General features: G+C 38.5%; 1 protein-coding gene across 1 annotated transcript in view; it reads left to right on the forward strand.

Moving 5' to 3' along the window:
• PSIP1 (PC4 and SFRS1 interacting protein 1) overlaps nt 1–21,566 on the forward strand; it is a 40,978-nt gene that overhangs the window by 3,604 nt on the left and 15,808 nt on the right. Inside the window, exons 2-10 of the mRNA XM_035895580.1 lie at nt 929–1,005; nt 5,830–5,968; nt 10,893–11,009; nt 14,019–14,123; nt 14,672–14,734; nt 16,806–16,944; nt 18,677–18,752; nt 19,666–19,891; nt 20,519–20,637. Of these exons, the coding sequence (XP_035751473.1) occupies nt 929–1,005; nt 5,830–5,968; nt 10,893–11,009; nt 14,019–14,123; nt 14,672–14,734; nt 16,806–16,944; nt 18,677–18,752; nt 19,666–19,891; nt 20,519–20,637 (1,061 nt within the window). The remainder of the gene's footprint in view (nt 1–928; nt 1,006–5,829; nt 5,969–10,892; nt 11,010–14,018; nt 14,124–14,671; nt 14,735–16,805; nt 16,945–18,676; nt 18,753–19,665; nt 19,892–20,518; nt 20,638–21,566) is intronic.

The raw sequence follows: 21,566 nt of genomic DNA on the forward strand, positions 1-21,566 counted from the left end.
GTGAGTCGCACTGCTCTGCTCCGCCGTTGCCTTGCGCTTGTCGGCAGGTCGCTCCTCCTGGCACGGGCGGCCCTTCCCAGGAGTCGCTCGTCGTCCCAGCCTGCGTAACTTAGCTTCTAGAAGCGGGGACCGCTGTACCGTAGTGCGGCGCGGGAGCTGTGCAAGCGCCGCAGGTCGCTCCTCCTGGCACGGGCGGCCCTTCCCAGGAGTCGCTCGTCGTCCCAGCCTGCGTAACTTAGCTTCTAGAAGCGGGGACCGCTGTACCGTAGTGCGGCGCGGGAGCTGTGCAAGCGCCCAAAGTCAGCTGTTCCTATAGTGCTTCCTGTAGAATAAGCTAAGCGTGTGCGGTAAGCTGTCCAGTCCTTTTTTGCATTCTCCCTGCTCCCTTGGAAGAGGCATGGCAAGGTCTGTGACTGCTGTAGGTCATTTGACGGTTGTGGGAATGTAGATAAAAGACCTATTATGAGATACTTAGCGAAGATGCTGGCTTAAGAATTGTTTTTTTAAAAAAGTTTATTGACCTTTCCTTTTTGTAGCACTTGACATTTGGGCTTGGGCAAGCTACCAGCTCAGCGTAAGGGTAGGAAGTCTTGCTATTGCTTATGCTGAAGGAGGGGTGGTATTTGGACGGAATTGAATTGTGCTTTTTACCTGTAGCACATCATGTCTCTCCTTTTAAAGAAAGTGGTCATGTGAGCAGTGTTGCTGTAACGCAAGAAGTGTTGTCTCTTCCTATTGTTGCTAATACTGTCTTTGATTCCGCTGTGTTTTTTTAACATACGGTTAAAAAGAGGTCTTGAGACCTGCTTTACTTCTTTGTAGCTTTTTTTTTTTTTTGCTTTTTTTAATGCTTAACACTTGCAGTTATTTCCCCGTAGACTGTTCTTAACTGTTACTTGACTTTAATTATAGTCTGTCTTTTCCTTAGGTGGATGAAGTTCCTGATGGAGCGGTAAAGCCTCCTACGAATAAAATGCCTATTTTCTTTTTTGGCACCCATGAGACGTAAGTCCTTTATGTTTAAGGGTCATATTTTTTTCGTTGTAGAATGGTGTGAGAAGAAGTTAAGGGCTTGTCTGAATGTAGTGTATTTTAAACCATAGTATTCAGTAGCAGACTGACTCTTCCTCAATTAGTCTCTTTTGACAAGACATGCTTCTCTAACATTTGCTTAAGCTATTCCAGGGAATGGTAGACCATAACCATATCACGTATGCTTTCCTCATCAGAAGGAAAAAAAAAAAAAAATCCTATCCACAGTGGTATGACTGATAGGTTTTTCTTTCTTCATTAATGGACTTTAATTATAGTCCCCTATGTACTCAAAATTCTCAACAATATATTCTCAAAGTGAAATAAGGCTGAGAAAAATTAAATAGACAAAATTTGAGAAACAAATAATCATGTTTTGGGGTGTTTTTCTGGAGAGGTTTGGGGTTGTAAGTGGTATGTTCCTATAAGATCTGTAGAGAAAAATGAGGAAATGCAGTAAGCTTTATACCTGCCAACCTGCAAAATATTTATCTTTGGGTACTTTCAGTGGTGCTAGCGTTTTGCAATTGTACAACATTTGCTTTGAGGGACCCTATTTCGTCCACTGCTAAATTTGATGGTAAATACACTGGGTTTTATGCAGTTCTGTCTTTCTGAAAATGATCACGTTACTTTATAGCATGACTGGTTGTCCTAGTGTAGTTTTCTAAGACTTCAAATTCAGTGCTACATTTGTTGTCTGATTTGTTTAACAAGAACTAAATCCTATAATGGTGTTTTTTTTAATTCTACTGTTTTTCTTAATGAAATGGCAAATGGTACGTAAGCAGGTCAGAGACAGAAGTTGTATATGCAAGTACTCTGTTTCTTGCACTTTGTGGAAAAGCCTTGGGTTTTTTCTTCATCTTATTAAATATCTATTAAAATCTCTTTAATCTGGTACTTTGCATCTATTGCTCAGTAAGCCATGCTAAGACAAGATATGGTGCCCGGTCGAATTAAAGAGTAACCATCCTTTTTTCTCTCTGACATTACTTGTTACTTGATTCTTTTTTTTAAAAAGTGATTTCTTCTTAAGTTTGAAAGTCTTTAAGTTTCACTTAAGGAGTGAAAAAGATTTTTATATGCTTGGCTCATATACCCACACATTTCTTTAATTGTCCTCATTTTTTCAGTAGATTGCTGGGGTTTTTTGTGTGCATAGTTTTGTGGGTAAAGAGGGGTTCCTGGAATTTGATTCGAGGTTGTGAGGTTTGAATCTTTTGAGTCCCTTTTTTTAAATTATCATTTTAAACAATGCAGCAGGTTACCTTTTTTCTTATTTTTTTCTTCCCCAGCTACATTTCTTTTGGCAGCTGAAAACACAGTATTGCTTTGATCCTGCCCTTGGTAATGTCTAATGTTCTGGACTGTACGGGGGTTTTGTGCACTTGTAAATAAGTTCAGGGACGTAGATTGAGTATAAGGGAGACAAAAATAACTCACCTAAAGCTTTAAAAAGATGTTTGCAAATTTTGAGAAGCGTCATGGCCGATTTTAAATTTAGCCTGGGCTCCTAAGACATGCTTGGGTTTGGAAGTTTTGGGTTTTGGGTTTGTTTTTTTTTTGTGATTTATGTGGGCAAATTTGAAATGTCTGTTCCTCAGTCTTTGATATTCTTACAAAATAAAGTTCTTCTGTGATCTGTTTTTTTTTTTTTTTTTGTTAGGCTGTAGGTTCAGGGTTCCTACATTTGAGATCTATACAGTATAAAAGAAACTTCTTGCCTCTGTTTCATACACGTTGCAAAGTACAGGATATTCCATGACCCAGCTGTCTTGTGGCATTTGTTCTTTAATGATGTTACTTGTGCGGTGCTCCTCAGAATGGTAACAGGTAAAACTCCCATGCCTTACTGTTGCTTACAGCAGATACTTGCAAGTAACAGTAGGAGGGAGCAGATCGGGTAAAAAACAGCATGCTGTTCCATGGCATGTAATTTTGTTTAGGTTTGTAGCTCTAAATAGTGACTTACTGATCCACCAGGAGTTGGCTAGAGCTAACAATTTGCTGTACTTTTTTCATGGGAATTAAAACAAGTCTGGTAAACTTGATCTCAGCTGTGCTTCGCACAGTTCAAGTTACACACTTGTGCAAAGCTAGACACTATGTGCCTTCAGCACGTAAGTAGTCTGTACACATGCAGCCTATCTTACTGTAAGTAGCAGCAACTCGAAAAATCCAGATAACGAGTTTAATCATGCTAAAAAGTCCTTCGGTATAAAGGATGACGTTTTCCAGCTGTGTGGATGGTTACGGTAGGAAAGGAGAAGCTATGGGGAAAAACAAAATAACTTTTACTTGATTTTTAGGAACAATATTAATTCAGTTTTGCAGATTACTATAAACAAGTACAAACTTGTACTTTGCTATTGTTGATTTTCTCGAAGTTATGTGAAAACAACTAAATGTGTTGCTATCTGTGTGCAGTGAACAGATACACGCTTCTTGAAACAGCTTTGGGAATTTGATTGAGGTTTGGCTTGTTTATTTCCATACTGTCTTAATGCAGCAACAGTACCCTTTCCTAAAATAGTATCTATTTTATTACTTTCTTTTAATAAAAGCTTAATTTGGTTCTATTGTGCCAGTAAATCACATCAGCACAACTTCGGGTTGGTCACAGACAAACACAAGGTCACACTGAACTCTAGTTTCTGGACCCTGTATGTTAGGGTAATCTCTCTTCATTTGATTTTCTCGTTCCTTTTTCTTTTTGGTACATGGAGATTTACATACAGTAACCCAGTAGGCCGCATGACCTTTTCATAGTTGCTGGTTACTGGTGTTTTCCAAAGCCTGACCAATATGGGTAGAGGCGTATCTGGGAAAAATGTTTCCCTCTGGGGAAAGGAGACAATGTTTCTGTTTTCATCTGTCCGGGTTTCTGTCCCCATCCTTTTGGGCTGGATCTTAAGAGGAGCAGCTGAGGGAACTGGGGTTGTTCAGCCTGGAGAAGAGGAGGCTGAGGGGAGACCTCATCGCCCTCCACAACTACCTGACAGGAGGCTGTAGCAAGGCTGGGGTCAGCCTCTTCTCCCTGGTAACAGACGATAGGACAAGGGGAAATGGTCTGAAGTTGCACCAGGGCAGGTTTAGGTTGGACATTCGGAAAAAATTTTTCAATGAAAGGGCTGTCAGGCTCTGGAACAGGCTGCCCAAGGAGGTGGTCGAGTCCCCATCCCTGGAGGTATTTGAAGGTCTGCCCTGGAGGGCAGACAAGGTGCTTAGGGACATGGTTTAGTGGTGGGATGGCGGTGTTAGGTTGACGGTTGGACTTGATCTTAAAGGTCTTTTCCAACCTAAACGATTCTATGATTCTTTAAGTAGGCTTTGCAGATGCACGTTTCCCATGCTGGCCAAGTCCTCGCTACCCATGTCTTGCAAAGAGGTGGATGACATGCAGTCTGATCTGCCAAGGTGGCTTACTTAATACTTTGTACACATAGGTGGGTGTTTTACTGCTGGAGTATGAAACGCTTAAGCTTCCTGGCTGATGATAGGTTCTTGGTTTTGTTCAGTAGGGTGTAAGTGTCAAGTAGCTCTTTTTAAAGATGGTGAAGAAAAGGAGGGTGAAGCTTATAAGTATCTATTTAACTTTTCCATGAGCTGATACTTTCGAAAGCAATTATCTGCAATTTTCAGATAGTTGCATCCCACAATCAGACAAACCTGTGTCTAGTCACAGAGTTGAAACAAGAACATACCACCACAGTGTTGTCTTTTTCTGTTAACAGCATATGGATTGCCACCGTGAAATCCTAACTTGAAAGGTCATGAAAGTAGAGCAGGAGTTAAATAGTCTTTGATGTTCTTCACCATAAACCAGAGTATTGGTTCTCAGTAGTACATTATCTGGTTTATCCTAGCCTAGCTTAGAGAAGCTAATAAGAGTGGGTACTGTGGCTTCGATATGTGGGAAAAGCTCCTAGGCTAAAAGCTTTAGCTACACAGCTTACAGTAGGGGTAGCACTGTGTGGGAACATTGTTTGTTTGTCTGACAGAGATGCGCAGGCAGTGTTAAGATCTCTACTACAAGAGTAGCTTAAACAAAAATCGAATTTTTGTAGTGTTTACTTCATCAAGAAAAGCATTGGAGGAGAAACTAAGGGAGCAGTTTAAAATTTTTATTGCTTAAGTTCAGTAAATCAAGTGGTGAGGTTCTATTGACATGCACTGAAAAATTACTGAATTAATGCTGAATTATATAGCATACTTACAAAGACATGGGCAGTCAGTGTATTCAAGTGTTGCTTTTTGGTGTCCAAAACACTAAAAATTATTCCTAAATTTTCTGGTTTAACTGGATGATTTTTAATTTCTTTGAAGGAATTTCTTTGTTAGCTTGGAGCCATTTCTTCTCCTTTAAATTGTGCGTTACATTGTCTAGATTCAAGGATTCTTTATTCTTAACATTTAAGCCTGATTTTTTTTTTTTTTTTTTTTTTGAGGAAGTTTTTTTCTCTTTCGGTTTGTTTACAGGCTACCCTGTTTTTAATTGTTCTGGGTCACAGTAGATGGTGGTCCTATAAGCTGCAATCTTAAGATGCAGCATTGGCTGTTTCAGACACTTAACACCCTGGGAAGGAGGAAGTCCACATATCTGGTGGCAGCAATGGAAATCATGGGCTGTTGAAGGCAAAAGTTGAGAAAACTAAAAGACGCTTATGTAGCAGAATTAGTTGTAGTAGCAATGAATTTCATAGCTTAATAACATTCGGTGCTTACTTCTCCTCTGAAAAGACTAACCATTTAAAATATGAAATTTTGTTCTTTTTTCTTCTTTTTCTCCTTAAGGGCATTTTTGGGACCAAAGGACATATTCCCTTACTCTGAAAATAAAGATAAATACGGCAAACCAAATAAAAGAAAGGGTTTTAATGAAGGGTTGTGGGAAATCGACAACAATCCCAAAGTGAAGTTTTCTCATCAGCAGGTAAGTTATGCAGAGTCTGCAAGTCTTTGTTGCTATACTGTTGGGAAAGAAAAAGGCAGTGAGTGTTTCCCTGAAGTAGAGTAATGAATTACTGCTGTCGTTCAACTGTGGGTTAGAATTTTTTCTTAATATTTTTATTTTTAATTGATCCCTAGTATTAATAGGATAAAAGAGATGAGGGGGTGTTGTCTAACTGGTGATAGCTAGTAAGCTCATGGGGGATCATGCTGACAATTTCAGAGCACAAGGCTAAAAGTTTTTTTTTACTTTTTACAGTACACATCAAGTTTTATGTAAAACCATATGTATACTTATTTATTTATACTTAAAACTATATGTATTCCTAAGATCCTTATCTTTGGAACTGTACAACTATGCTTGAAAAATGGTAGTTCTTTGGAATCTGTCATTCTACTTCTTTCTGTCTTCTAAACCCAAGTGCTTTTCTCCACAAGTATCCTTGTAAGATTTCAGTACATGCTTTCTTACTGTACAGTATTTTCCTCCTAGTGATTGGAAGCAATGTGATGCTTGCCTCTTGCCCCCAAACTGTCACGTGCCTTGCTTGATTCAGTTTTTCCCCTTGTGTTAAATCTTCCAAGCTTAAACTGGAGCTATGCAGTACTACACATAAAAAGACCCACATTTAATCTGAAGACAAAGAAATAGTCTTGCTTATTTTGTCTTTGCTTACCTGCTCTGAACATTCTGTAGCCTCTTGGTTTTGCTATGTACACAGTACCCTGATCACATACTGGGGCCTGTAGGCAATGCTGCAGTAATAACAAAGAGAATTGGTATCTTATGGTATTATTTGCTGCTTTTACACAACGTGCTGGATTGCCATTTCAGCAGCAGTTAACCCCTGTTTCGTAAGATATCCCAAGTTACTGTGTTTGTAGTTCGAAGGAGAATGTGGATAAAGAGTTAAGGAGTTTCTGAAGTAGAGTCAAGAGATAAGATGATGTACTCCAGATGTCTGCTTTTCCTGCTCCAGGATATGGAAGGGTGCTAATCCCCTCATCACAGTGGGAAGGGCTTTATTAATAAGGGACAGGTTCTTTCTACTACTGTAAAGTATGAGTCTGTATACCTTCTCGCTGTTTTCTTTGTAACAGTTCAGGAGAGATGATCTGTGGATGGCTGAGGCAGTTGTGAACCATAATTGAGTTGCATGTTACCAGTCATTATAACAGGATGAAAATCTGGGTATAATCAACAGTAACAAGCTTGTTTAGGGTTGCTTTCGTAGCATCTCAGATGTTCCTAAATAAATTTCCAATTGGCAATACACAAAACATGCTGCCAAGAGGTGCACACAGACTGTTTTCTTTGTCTGGCAGCTTTTCTTTCTACCTTTTGAGTTCCATCCAGATACTTCACCTCAGCTTTGACGATAGCTCTTTCACAGGCTCTTCCTGTGAACTTGTCAGGTTCTGTCTAGAGCCATTGGGTTGTTCTTTGCCATTTTTTTTGCCCACTGTTTCTTTATTTAAAAACTTTATTAAAAAAAAAAAAAGTTTTTCATTCCGCAAGTCATATTTAAAATCTGTTCCTATAAGCCTTAAATTACTGGAAGAAGAAACTTTTCTTAGTAGGGATGTTTTAATTGCGGTATGGTGTCCAGTTCTGGGCTACTCAGTACGAGAGAGATGTGGACATCCCTGCTGTGAGGAAAGGCTGAGAGAGCAGGGACTGTTCAGCCCTGGGGGCCTCAGGGGTGATCTCCTCATTGATGTATGCAAATATTTGAAGCAAGGGTGCGAAGAGACAGTCAGGTGCTTTTCAGTGGCAGTAACAATGACTGGACCAGGGGCATCAACATAAGAGGTGAAATGTAGGAGGTTGGACCAGACTGAATTACAGAATAAATGAAGTAATGCAGTAGACTTGTGCAAATTTTCTTCTGAATTTTCACCTTTACTTTAGAAAGCCTTTATTTTGATAGCCTTTTCTTTCTGTCCTGTGCTATGCATTGTTAAAAGCAAGTTTTACTTGGAGCAAATCAAGCCCTTAGGATTTAGCCAGCTCTTCTTTTCTCTCATGGGCAGTTCTTGTTGTTGCTAAAGGAGTAGATCTGCAAATGGCCGACTAGATTTGACATTCTGTGAAATAAATCAGGATGTAAAACGGGCAGAGTAAGTGTTACTTGATCTAGGTTAAAACTGCCAGTAAGGGTCTGCTTGAGAGAGCATTTCTTTGAGCGTCTTTGATTTCAGGTCAGTCAGTCGTGCATCTTCCATGTTTTTTCACAAAGCACTACCTTCTGGGTTTAATTCCTCTAATCAAAATATCTCACTGTTCTGCCAAAGATGATAGATAAGATGGGGGAACATCCCACTTTTCCCAAGAATAAGAAAATTGTTGTGTGATACTTCGTTTTTGTTTTGGTTTTACTTGTTTCAGCTTATGTGCTGGAATGAGCTTTATTTCTTCACTACTTTGCAGGTTAACATACAATTCACAGTGATGAGTCTTCAGAGGTACCTTATTTCATGTTCTTGTTAGTTCCCGTGGCATCTGATTATGTTGCAGCTTTCCTGTTCATGAGGTTGTTGCCTTAGCATCCTATTTTCAAAGCTGGAGAAAAAAGTGGATACAGTTTGTCTGTCCTATCCATAAGGAAAGCTGAACGCTTGGTTACAGTCTCTGTGTCTCTTCATTAGCAACTAAGAATTTTTTGAGGGGTAGGGCTTCTGGATGTTTCAGTTGGGGAAGGAAAGGAAGTTTAAGAGTGTCTGATGTAGATACTTGGTCGGTTATATTGGGAATTTATGGGGAAGCTTGTACCTGTTTTAAGGGTAGCAGAGTGGTTGAAATCTGCTTTTAATGTCCCACCTTCCCATCTGTGCCAAAGGAGGGGTATGGCACAGGCAACAAAACACTCATGTCAGGGAATTTGGCACAATTTAGCCAATTCACATAAGCTTTTTGTTAGTGATTCTGGTAACAAGAAACAAAGACAGAGAAGCATGCCTCAGCTTCCCTCCGGCCAACTCCTGCTCCTCCTCACTGGTCCCCTGGCCGCACATCATGGTCAGTCCCTTGGGTGAGGTGATGGTGGCACAGGAGGTGGGGGCCAGCATGCAGCCGTTGCGTTGCTCTTGCTGTTCTGTGCTGCTTACTCAGCAGCTTGGGCATGGGCTCCTCCATGGGATGCAGTCTCCTCTGAACTGTCCCTTCTGTTCCCATCCTGCCCCTGCTCAGGGCTGGAGGCTGGCTTGGGCTGCTCCTTGTGTGCCTCCTCTTTCCAGTGTCCCCCTCCTGCCCTGGCATCTCTTTTTTGCCTCTGTGTCCTGTGTGCCCCACGCAGGCCCCTCATCTGTGTCAGCATCCCCCTTCTGCAGCATCTCTCCAGCCCTCCTCGGGCAGCTGCTCTTCTCAGTGATCCTCTCCCATCATTTGGGCAGAGGCACCATGTGCTGTCTGGTGGGTGTGGGTCAGTGTGTGGTGGTGGGTGAGTTTGCCTCTTGTGGAGCCAGCCGGGACTGTTTGTGACTGGCTCGGGGCAGTCCCAGACTGGGATCCACACAGGTCACCGGCAGTGCTGACACCTGCCTGCTGTTTTCCCCGGCACAGTCTCTGTGACAGAAGATTGGTGTAGGCAGCAAGCAATCTCAAAAGTGAAGATGAGTGGTTGGTTGGTAATTGGCATTAACCAATGCAGACTGAGAGGAAAGGTACCATTAAGTGTGCTGATAAATGAAGATGCTACTTGTCCAACAATATTTTAAAGTAGAACCGCATATTACAGCCTATTAATATGTTGTCATATTCAGTACACATTGGTGAATGGACAAATTTTTTAGCTGAGGTATTGGAGTTGGATGACTATTTTAAGATATTCCTTGATTTCTCTATTTGATCTACATACAATTTGCAGACTTTAAAAAAAAAAGATTCTTAGAGTTAAGTGATGCACAGTTACTGGACAGTAGCAGGGAAGACAGTTTAGTTGTCAGAGCCTGAAAATTCAAGGTGAGAAGATAATTTTGTGCTTTGCCACACAGCAGAGGGGTGTGGGTAATCGCATAGAGATGTTGGAAAAACTGAGCATTTATTCTGGATGCAAGAAAATATTAAAGTGACAGAGTTGTCAGCTATTCATATAGAAGGATTCACTAGCAGGTTTTTTTCTTTCTGTCCTTCTGCTGGACATATTTTGTCTTGGTAAGTCCTCCTGAGAGCCACGTTTTCTGTTTAACTGCCAGAACTGGCTGGAATGTTCTGAAAGCAGTATTTATACTTTGCAGATGTTGCTTGTAACTGCTAGTAAGGGAAGTGGAGGAGTGCAGAAGGGAGGTTGTGGCTTGGGCTTAAATCCAAAACCATTTCCTCAGTGGGGGAAAAGCTAAAGAGTCAGGGGAGTTTTGCCAGCTTTGTTTGAAGGAGCTAATATTTAAAAATGAGAATGCTATCCACAATGTAGTGGAATAAAAAAAGAGTGATTTTTGGCTTTGCCTTCTCTTTCTCCATGTTTTTAACTTCAGTTCTTTAGCCTTTATTATAATCTTTTTTTTTCTGCTCATGTTTTCAGGAACAGGTAGTTGGCTCATGAGGATTGATAGCTTATTTAAACTGCACTCCTTGGCAGTAGCATCGCAAGTTGTATTTAACCAAAAGCAACTTCTATTCTTTTTTGTAAATTATGCGTAAGAAAAACCTTGCATTGCAGTATTTTTAGTGTGAAAATGTTGTTATAGCATTAGAGCTTGGAAATTCGATAATGAAAATGCAATTTAAACTGAAAAGTGTGGAAATTAATTAAATAAGATAGGTTTTAATATTCTTGTAGTTCTAATAAAAAGTTCCTTAGGATGGTGCTTTCTTCAGTAACGTACAGGTGGCAGAACACCTCTCAGTATCATTATTATGTAGTTCAGGAAGGGATTTAGATCTCATGTTTTATGTTTTTATATTGAAGTCCCATCCAGCTGTTAACACTCCTATCAAAGAAACTGTTCAAGAAAGCAGTCAGGAGCCTGCTGAGGGAAGTGAAGAAAAAGCAGGAGCCAAAAGAAGGAAGCCTTCTGTCCCAAAAGTGAGTGGCTGAATTTGTGGGTTTTCTCTACCAGGAACGTTTTTAAGTCAAGACTGTATTGCCAGGTTTTTACTTAAGTACTCTAAACTAACAGTGTTTTACTGTTGTAACTACCTTGCCTTTGCTTCTTTTCAGATGTACGTATAGGAGTATTCTGTCCTTCTGTATTCCTTTTAAAGTGCTGTACATGTTTTAGAAAATCAATTTCTTTACCAGTCTATTATTTCTAAATCATACTACATTTAAACTGAATTCATACAGTACTTCAGGACAAGAGGAAATGGTCTCAAGTTGCGCCGAGGAGGTTTAGATTGGGCATTAGGAAAAATCTTTTCACCGACAGGGTTGTCAAGCGTTGGAACAGCATGCCCAGGGAAGTGGTTGAGTCCTCATCCCTGGAGGTATTTAAAGGACCAGTAGATGAGGTGCTTAGGGACATGGTTTAGTGGTGGACTTGGCAGTGTTAGGTTAACGGTTGGAAAAGACCTTTAAGATCATCAAGTCCAACCTAAATGATTCTGTGATTCCTAGGCAGAAGGTGGTAATGATCACCAAGACTTAGCTTTAGGTTTCCCTTTCTGTTTTTGAAGACTATTTAATATCATTGGCAGCTATGACTGTCTCTTTCAATTATGACAACTTTTGTTGAAAAGCTTAATAGAGCATTAGGTTCTGTCTGGGCTGAAAGGGTTCTTCAGTGTATTTGCCCGAACCGTTTATAAGAATCAGTTTGAATTAGGCCATACTTCTAATGGACTAATTAAGATATAAATGGATAAAAGGATTTCATAGCCATATCAATTGAACTCTGAGTCAGGAAAGTATCGGTGAGTAATCGATATACAGTAGTTTGTATAGACAGAGTTTAGCTTTTTTAGGTTGTAAATGTGTGCATAACTTCAAATCCTTCTGAAACAAGATTGTGTTCTCTTTAATTATATTGGATTCATACTAAGAAGATGTGTTTCTGTCTGAAGCATCCTTATTTCAGTTTACTGGTGCTGTACATAGTTAATACTGTAAGAGGTGAACCTTTCCTAGTGTACCGTACACTTAATGATATTAGTGTAGCACACTGCTTTGAACTTGTCTGTCCTTGAATGTTTTCATGTGTGTCATCTCAGTTTTTTTGAGAATAGAATCCTAAAATGACAAAAATTGTGATGCAGACAGGAGTGATACATTTATGGTAACTCATTTATTTTTAACTAATTTCTGGAAATCACTACTTTACAGGATAAGCAGTGTCCTTAATTTAGAGCATCAAACTATTTTAAATAGACTTGCTTTGATTCTCACTGTTTTACTTTTGAATATCTGGCAAGATTTAATGTTTTTCTGTAGGTGTAGCTGGCTGTCCTTTAGTATTGATTCACAGTGCAACTGAAGAATTTGCAATGTGGCAAATAGATAGTAGATGTTCCTCGTGTAGGATTACTGTCTAGTAGCTGTAATAGCTTGGTTTTTTTAAGAGGGAAAAAAACTTGTGATTGGAAAAAAAAAGTGTACTGGTAGCACGCTGATAGATGATGTTGAGAGTTGTTTTGATGAGTTGGAGACTGCAGAGTAATTGGGTTATTTCTCCCAGCTTCTTACTGCTTAGTGTTTCTTAATTTAGTACTTCCACATGTAGAAGGTCAGTGTGATTTGGGTTGTATCAGCTGTACTTTAGGAGCACTCTTCAAGGTGTAATTTCCAGGTAGTATTAGTAAACCAGCGCTGTGCTTCCTTCTTGCCCATGCACACTGCTGATAAAAGTATTTGTTCCACAGCATTGGCTACCTCAAGGGGAAAACTTCTTTTTAACAAGACTGGTTCATCAGTTTGCTTCACTGTGAATTTATGCAGCAAGCAGCATGTGCTAGTGGGAATGGCAATGACATAAGCTTCATTTTTCCCCCGAAAAGTGCTTTCAGGCTGTCCTGAGCTGGCACTGTGAGAGACGGGAAGACATAAGAGTGTCATGGAAGATCCTGAATGGGTCCTTTTACATAGATTTCAGTCATTAGTCTCAAATCAGTAACAGTTCAAGGCAAACTATGGAGCAAATTTACTCCTTTTGTTTTGATACTGATGTAGCTATAACATCCTTTTAACTGGTTGTTGTACTCTGGTTTCCTGTGGTTTTAGTGTATCAGTGCTTCTTCTGTCTTAAAGTTGTAATCTGTAAAAAGACTCAGTTGATACTACACGTCTTCGAGTAACTAGAAATAGTACAATAGCCTTGTGCTTGACTTGCTTTATTCAATGTTGAATTTTTAACAACTGTAGCTACTTTTAAAAGGGAATTTCACAAAATGTCCATGCAAGTGGGACAAGGCAATACTATTAAAGTTGAGAGAATGAACTGAAGATGCACATACATAGGCTGCAAGGAAATGTTGATTATTTTCAAGTAAATGACTACAAAATCTTGATTTTTCAAGTCTTAACTGCTGACCTAAAACTAGTAATTTAAGGTTTTAAAAAAAAAAAAAAAAGAAACACTACAAAACAGGGGGAAAAGGCATAGATTAGATGACACTAATTGTCACTAATTACTGTCTCACACATAAGACAACTTTTTTGTAGTCTGTTTACTACGTTAAGTCTTTTTTCGGTAGAGCGGTACTCTTCCCTAAATGTGGTCTGTGACTCGGATATCGATCTGTATATCTAAATAAACAGTGAGCCAAATGAACCCTCGATGTTGGCGTGAACACTTAGGACTAGTCCTGTAATTGTGATATGGTGAAAAAGTGTAGTTATGTTACCATGAACACAAAGTGGAATTGAAGTTCCACCATAGTACATTGCTGTATTTTGACCTGTTCTGACAACCATCTGTAATCATGTACTGGAGAAAGTGGTCCTGCCTTAGGCTTTCAATGTGTATGTAAGAAAGTAGTGTATCCACAGCCTGAAACTCGTTAAAGTAAAAAGCAGCCTGATGGTTATTAGCCTGTTCTCTTTTCACTGTGAAATACTTCTTAATGCATTTTTTTCACTCTGTGTTAACTCCCTTTGCAGTTGTCCCCTAAAGGAGATAACTTACCTGCAGAGGCTGAAACAGAAGAAAAGGAGATGGATACTTCAAAGGAAGATGATCTGCCTTCTGAAAAAAACAGTAAAGAAGTATGTGAAAGCTTTTCCTATGTACCAGAGAACATCTAAATATTATGTCAATTGATGTAAATCTATTACTGAGTACTAAGAAGCTACAGTTACTACTACTGTGGATGGTTCAGGAGCTGTTTGATTATATAAAAGTTCTTATGTGTTCACTCGTGTTTGTTGAAGCTTTCACCAGAGGGATCTTTTAGTCTGTAAGTTCAATTAAGTCAGGTGGAACAGTGTTTTTTATCACATACTCTTTATTGCAGATATACTTACCTAAAGGGTTAGATGAAGAGTTCAGACAGACTAAAACACTACTACATACCTTTATTTAAAACAGAATATTATTTAGTACTTATTTTATTTCTTACCTTTCAGAAGAAGAATCCTGATTACCAGATAATCAGGATTTTAATAATGTAAAATTAGGAGGTGTCTTCATATGTATTACGGAATTTTTGTCTAAATTATGTGCCAGAGGTTTCAGTTGAGGAAAAAACTTAGAATCATTTAAAATATACCTTCGGTTTTTTTAAGACTCTTAGCACCATTTTTAATGTTCACAGGATGTGGTAAAATCAAATGATGCTTCTATTCCTAAAGTTGCTAGAAGAGGAAGAAAAAGAAAGGTAACAATAAGTTTGATTAAATTCCTTCATCTTACGGAAACTTTTGGATGTGGTGATACTGGATATTATTTTCATTAATGACAGATTATGCATAAATTGAAGTGTTTGACACCCTCCTCCCCCCTTTCAGATGGCTGAAAGGTTTGTAGGAACTAAAGTTTTCCCAGAGAGTGCTTTACATGTCTCAATTTTGTTTGAACTTAATGAGTCTTTTCCCAAGCAGTCCACTGCAAATAAGAAAAACTAAGATATAAACTGTTAGCTAGACCACTAATAAAATAGTCTGTTTTGAAGCTCTGAAAAATTTCTTTTACCATCTTCATTACACTGAACTAACACCTGAAATACTTCCCCTTTTCATGAGGTTGTGATTTTGTGGTCTCTTCAACCTGGGAAAAAATCTCTGTTAAACCTCTGAAAGAGGCAGTCCCAGCTGCTGCTTGCTCAGCATGCTCCTGTCTTAATGTTCATGTGGTCACACAGCGAACCAGATCAGAGCACTGACTGATCTAAAAACTAGATTAAAGTGGGGCATAGTTTAATTTAATTTTGAGTGCATTAAACTTGTAACATTAGTGCTGACAGCAGGGATGGGCTGAGTGCGAAGTAGCTGTGACCTTAGTGTGTTGTCACAGATAAGTAGCATGCTGAGCATCATTTGCTTCATGAAAAAGAAAGATAGTGTTTGGATGCTCTTACAAAAATGAATTGAATGCTTTAAAAATGCAATTTGAAGACTACCTTGTTTTAAAAAAACGTAAATTTTATAAAAATATACCTAAAATAAAATTTAAAGAAAGCTTCTAGTCTGAACAGCAAGAAGTTGAAAGCATGTCTGTGACTATGCATATATGTGATTTCAGCTTGTAAATGGGAGAGGTGTCACAGATGACACACAAGAAAATCTCATTCTTTTTCAAAAAGCACTCAAGTCCCTATGGTTTGGTCTTTTTTTTTTTTTTATTTTGTTTGAGGTGTTTGGGGTTTGTGGGGTTTTTTTTGCATCATAAGGCAGGGCAAGCCTAAGATTTCCTTTGTCATGTTTACTAGTTTCAGCTGACAGACTCATGTTAGGCATGTGCTGTGTGTGGCAAGGGGTTTAACCAGAAATTTGCATTAGTACTGGCTATTGCTGGACGGACAAACATAATATTTCAAAGGATGTGGTGTAACAGATCTTTTTCTGTCTTCATTTAAACAGTCTTTCTGTAGACTGATAGCACAGTTCATGTGAGAGATGTACCTCTACTCTGTTCTCAACTGAAGTTTTGTCTCTGATCTTTAAAATTGTCTTTTATTATAGGTGCCCTCAAAGAATATTAAGATAAATATGAATTTGCCCATAACTTCTGCTCCTGCTAATCAATGCTCCTGCATCCAGGACACTAAACTCTGAATATTTTTTCCAGTTGGGATTTTTCTCAATTCTTTTTCTCTGTATGTATGGATGTGGAATGTTTCTGCAGGCAGATAGGTATCTGAAATAGAATCTTTCATCAAGACCTTTTTTCCTAAGTTCTTTACAACCCAGCTGCACTAAAATGACTATGTAGATGAAGGTCATCATGTCTAGTTGGTGCAGGTCAACATACAATTTTTCATTGAGAATAATTGGCTAGAGAGGTAGAAGCAGGTGCGTTTTTTCTGAATAGCTCCATCTACTGGCATGATACTTTGATGCAGCTAGGGGAGCCGATGGCATCTAAAAGAGTATTTGTATATGGGGGAAAAAATGAATTTACCTGCTTAAAATTTGGTTTTGGCATGCTGTTATGATGATCTTAAAAATACTAACAAATAATCTTTTTCCTTTGTCATTCCAAGATAGTTTATTGTTCTGAAGATGAATGGTCTGGTTGAAATGATGTGAAACATTACTGTATCAGGTAGTGATGGTATGAAAAGAGTGGAATTAGTGATATTTAAATGCAATCTGTCATTAAATTTGGAAACTTTTTCATGTGTAGAAGCAATAATGCCTTTCTAGAAGTTTAAAGCTCTTGTTTGAGAAAGTAGTCAAGAAATTGGTCCCCTGTGTTTTTTCACTTGTGAAATTAATTCTTTAAATTAGGCTGAAAAACAAGCTGAAGCTGAGGAAGCAGCAGCAGTGGCAACGGCAGCAGTGGCTGGAGCAGTGGCAGCAGCAGTGGTGGCAGCAGCTCCTGTGCCAGTGTCTCCAAAAGTAAGCCCCAAAAGAGGAAGACCCTCAGGTAACTTCAAAAAGATTTAATTTTTTTACCACAGAAACACCTTAGTAGAATTAGTCAGGGAGCTGTCTCTCTCCCCTAGCATATTTCAGAGTATTTTCTCATGCTAAAGGCAGTCTTTCTTTGAGAAAACAACCTCATCTCAAACTGAAGAATTTAGGGCGTAAATGGATTTAAATTATTACTAATGTTCAATCCTCTAAATAAGACTTGTTGGTTTGGGGTACAAGTATCACTTTTCTATAAGCCTTCGTAGAATGTTGCTAAACTATAGATATACAATAAGAGCTCTTCTTGCATTGTTGCTCCATAAAAGTTCATATTCATTAAAGATTTATAAAATACTTCAATTGTATTAGAATAACCATAAAACACGAGGAAGAGAACTGGGGGGGATACACAGCCTGTAGGTGGAGCTCAGAGGACAATAAAAACAGAGAGCTGGAGAGACTTGTTTAAAAATATATTTAAGGCAGTCTGTGTAGATTGATAGACAAATGAAAAGAAGATATAGCTGCTTTTATTTTAAATGTGTAATTAGAACCGTTTGGGGATAATTCTGCAGTGCTTGTTTCTTTTAAAGTAGCAATGATCTAATTCACTGGAATTTTTGTGGTAAGCTTGCAGATATTCTTGAACTGATCATTAACATTGGAAAACAGTTCTTGCAGCCGTTAAGTACATGGTATGAGCATCTAGTCTGGGGAACAAATAATTTATACTTGTCTGTATCTGCTGACAATATGAAAATAACTTAGAAAGAGCAGCTACAGTTAACTAGGCTTAATTACTTTTGCCTCAGAAGCTGTGAGGAAATTGCATATTATTTCTGCTCCCTTCCGTCTCCATCCCTTTCGTTACACATACTAAATATACATTTTTTCATATTTGTATGTGGTTTTATGTTTACAATTTTTTGTTTGTTTTTACTAACTACTGTGTGTAAGAGCAGGAAAGGATGTATAAGAGATGCTTTCATCCACTGTATAAAATGCCTTTTTGTAAGATCTACCATGCTGCCTTTTCTGGTGTTGATATGATGCCTGCATCTCTTTCTTAATGGTGCTCCATGCTAACACCAACAGGAGTTTAAACACTGAGCATTAAGTTTCCTAACCACATGTTCACTGTGGTATTAGACAGGCAGTTCAAGGATATAAGTGCCCGGAAGTCAGGTAATTATTTATCTTACTCCTAACAATGTGCTGAGTCTGAGGAAATGCAAGGTTTTGCTCTGTGCTATGGTGTGGTGGTAGAATTTCTTGACAGTGGTTTGTTACCAAGAAAAATGATGGAAGCCCCATGATACATCTAAAAATACTGGCAAACAGGCTGCACAAATGTGGACGCTGGATGACTTCCTTCCATTCTCTAATTTCAAACTTTCTCATTCTTTAATTGCAGACTTGTTCATAGTAGTTACGCAACTTTTGAAACAAATCATAACTGCACAGAGTGCAAAACCCACAAGAATGGTAGTTTTGTGACTAAAAAAACACCAGAGTTTAATTTACCAATTATCTTAAAAAAAAAAAAAAACCCTATCAACGCTTTAAGTTTTCAAAGAGATCTTGATTAAAGTTTGGTACTCACTTAACATTTGAATTTTTTATAATAGCAAAGTTAGGGTATATAATTTAAGCGTAGCTTCTATCTGTTGAGCAAGAATCTTTCCTCATAGACAAGGAGCAGATGGTGGCTGTGGACTAACCTTTTGTTTCTGTATATGTACTAGCTTCTGAAGTAAAGGTTCCAAAACCAAGAGGGAGACCCAAGTTGGTGAAACCACCTTGTCTTTCAGAGAGTGACTCGTGAGTTGTTCCGTTTCTTAATATAAAGCTGCTTCATTATAAACCATGTTGTTCCTTATGCGAAGGCTTCATAGTTAGTACTGAGTTCCTGACAGGGTTTTGCCCCTTTAGTATTCGGTATGAGTTACTGTTTGCTTTGATGCTGTCATTTGCAGGTCAGGTAACTAGTTCATAGTAACTCCAGATAGTACATTTCTGGAACAAGAGGTGGAAGGTATTAACCTTCCTAACTTGTAAAATCTGTGCAAAACTCATATAATTGTATGCTAGGTGAAGAGGAAAAGATACTTAAGAAAAAAGACAAGATCATACAAAACTAAAATACTGATTTTTTTTTTTGATTTTTTTTTTTTTCATTTTTGTTTCAGAAATGTGATGGAATTACAACACTATTTGTTACCTAAATTTTGGTTTTACCTCTTCTGTTCTTGTGTCAAGCAAGTCCTTAGTGGTTCTAGTAACTGAAGGAAAAGTAGACCGTTAGCATAGTTTCCTGTAGATTAGCAGATGCACAGTTTCAGATATGTACACCTTAGATAAGTATACCTTATAAAATTAGTTTACAGTGTATGCAGTCTTGATCCTGCAGACACATACGTGTGTGGAGAACTTCTGAGCATTAACTTTTTGGTTTTGGATCTATTCACGTATATTAATGTTAGCTTCATTAGGGCCTCCATACTGTTATTTATTTCCTTTTTTGCATAGGTAGTGGGCTATAATTTGAGAAGGAGGCTGAGTATTTTTTTGAAGAGTCATTAAATGAACCTGAGAGTGAATTAACTTCATAACTTTTAATATTCTGTGGTTAAAAAAATAAATAAAAAAATAAATTTCTTGAGTTAGGAGAATGTGGTATTTTAAACTCACTGTAGGTAATGGATATGATACCTAAATACTGTTAATGTTTTAGCGCTATTGAGGAGGAGAAGGCAAAGAAAAAAGGACCAGAAGAAAAGCCCAAAAAGCAAGGGAAAAAAGATGAGGAAAGTCAGAAAGAGGAGGAGAAATCAAAGAAGGAATTTGACAAAAAGGAAGGAAAGAAAGAGGCTGAACCAAAAAGGAAAAATGCTGTGAAAGTGGGATCTGCGTCAGCTTCTGACTCTGAAGATGACGGAGAAGAACAAGAAGGTGACAAGGTATAATTCTGCTTTCCTGATACATTTGTTATAGAGGAAAGGAGTATCACTGAAGATCACTCCTGAAGTTAATGCCAGATATTAGTAAAGGTTGGAGCCCTGTGGTTGAGTAATACAGATATATAGAATAAAAGTTGCAGAACCTTATTTTGTCAAATAGTTCTTCCAGGAACTTCTTCCATATTTTCTAACAATCCTTAAAGGATTTAAATGTAGCAGTTACTTTGTCAAAAGCTTTTTCCATCTGTGTTCCTCAGAACGCGGACTTTTTTTCCTTGGGTGCATCTGAGAGAACATTTGGCTTGAAGTCAAGTTTTTGAAAGGTATAAAACTGTCCCTAGCCAATCATTTGGAATGTCTTCATTTTTCTGGTGCTTAGGATATTTTCCTTCAATTAGAAAAGGAGAAAGGGGGAAAGGACTAAAATTCAGAATTTACCAACATGTGGATGTCTTGTATTTAGTTCTGTGGAAAGCCAGCTCTTGTCAGGTTGTTCCATGGAGCAGAGTTGCCTGAAAGATACTTAGTATAGGTAGGTTTAACTGTTTACAGGAACAATGATTTAATAATCTTGCTTTTCAGTAATCTAAAGACTCCTTTTCTCTTTCCAATCCTAAATAAAAACAGAAGAAAAAAGGGGGAAGAAGCTTTCAGGCAGCTCATAGAAGAAACATTGTAAGAGGCCAACATGAAAGAGAAGTAACAGAAAGAAAGCGTAAGCAAGAGGAACAGACAGAATCTGAATCGTGAGTATGTTTTTAACATGCGATGTCCACAAGTTGTAGGAGTACTTTGAAACAGGAGGAGAAAAAACTCCAGACTGGTTTGCGCTGTGTTCTGTTGTTCTCTTCTCCCACCCTTTTGCCTGTTTTAACTTATTTTTAAGTGGAGAGTAAAGAGCTCCTCTAAACCAGTATGTTCTTTGAACCTAGAAATTAAGTGATGTCAGTCTTCCAGTGACTTAGAATTTCTAGCAGAAGACAACTGGTGGGTTCTGTTTAGAAGTAACCTAAGAATATCCATGTGAAAAGGGATCAGCGTGAAAAACTGTTCAGGACAGGCATATATTTTTCTTTAAGCTTTGGACACATTAGATGGAGAACTGGTAGGACCTATTAACCCATGGTTATGGATTTTTGATCAGGTTGTGGAATGCATAGGGTTACCTGGACAACATTTCCTTCTCTGTCTGGCAGCTGGAGCACACACTGTCAGACAGAACAAGGAAAAAAAGTTAAGAATTATTCTACTCTAGCACTGCAAAGCCAGTTGAGTGATACCAAGAGCAGTCTGCGTTCGGAAGATAAATTACCACAAATGAATCAAGCATAAGAATGGAGAGACGATCTGCCAGAAACTGGGGGGGTGGGGGGGGGCGTGGGACAGTGGGTAGAAATCTGACTTATTCTCAAGAGCTATTCTGCAAATGGGTGAAGAAGCCACTGCTACAAGAGGATGATGTTCCCATCCCCACAGTGGTGGAAGGGCAGAAGAAAGGGAGAACAAGGTAAAAATGTGGAGAAAAAGGAAGAGGATAATGGTCCCTTCACCCATAACAACAAAATTCTACCTTTTTCACATTCATTAACAAGAATCATTTGTTTGGGTTTTTTACCCTCTATCCCTTTCTTTTCTTCCTGTCACTCCTCCTCTGGAAACCTAACATAATTACTCT

The sequence above is a fragment of the Egretta garzetta genome, unplaced genomic scaffold (genome assembly GCF_000687185.1).
Source record: "Egretta garzetta isolate BGI_Z169 unplaced genomic scaffold, ASM68718v1 scaffold175, whole genome shotgun sequence".
NCBI classification, from domain to species: Eukaryota; Metazoa; Chordata; class Aves; order Pelecaniformes; family Ardeidae; genus Egretta; species Egretta garzetta.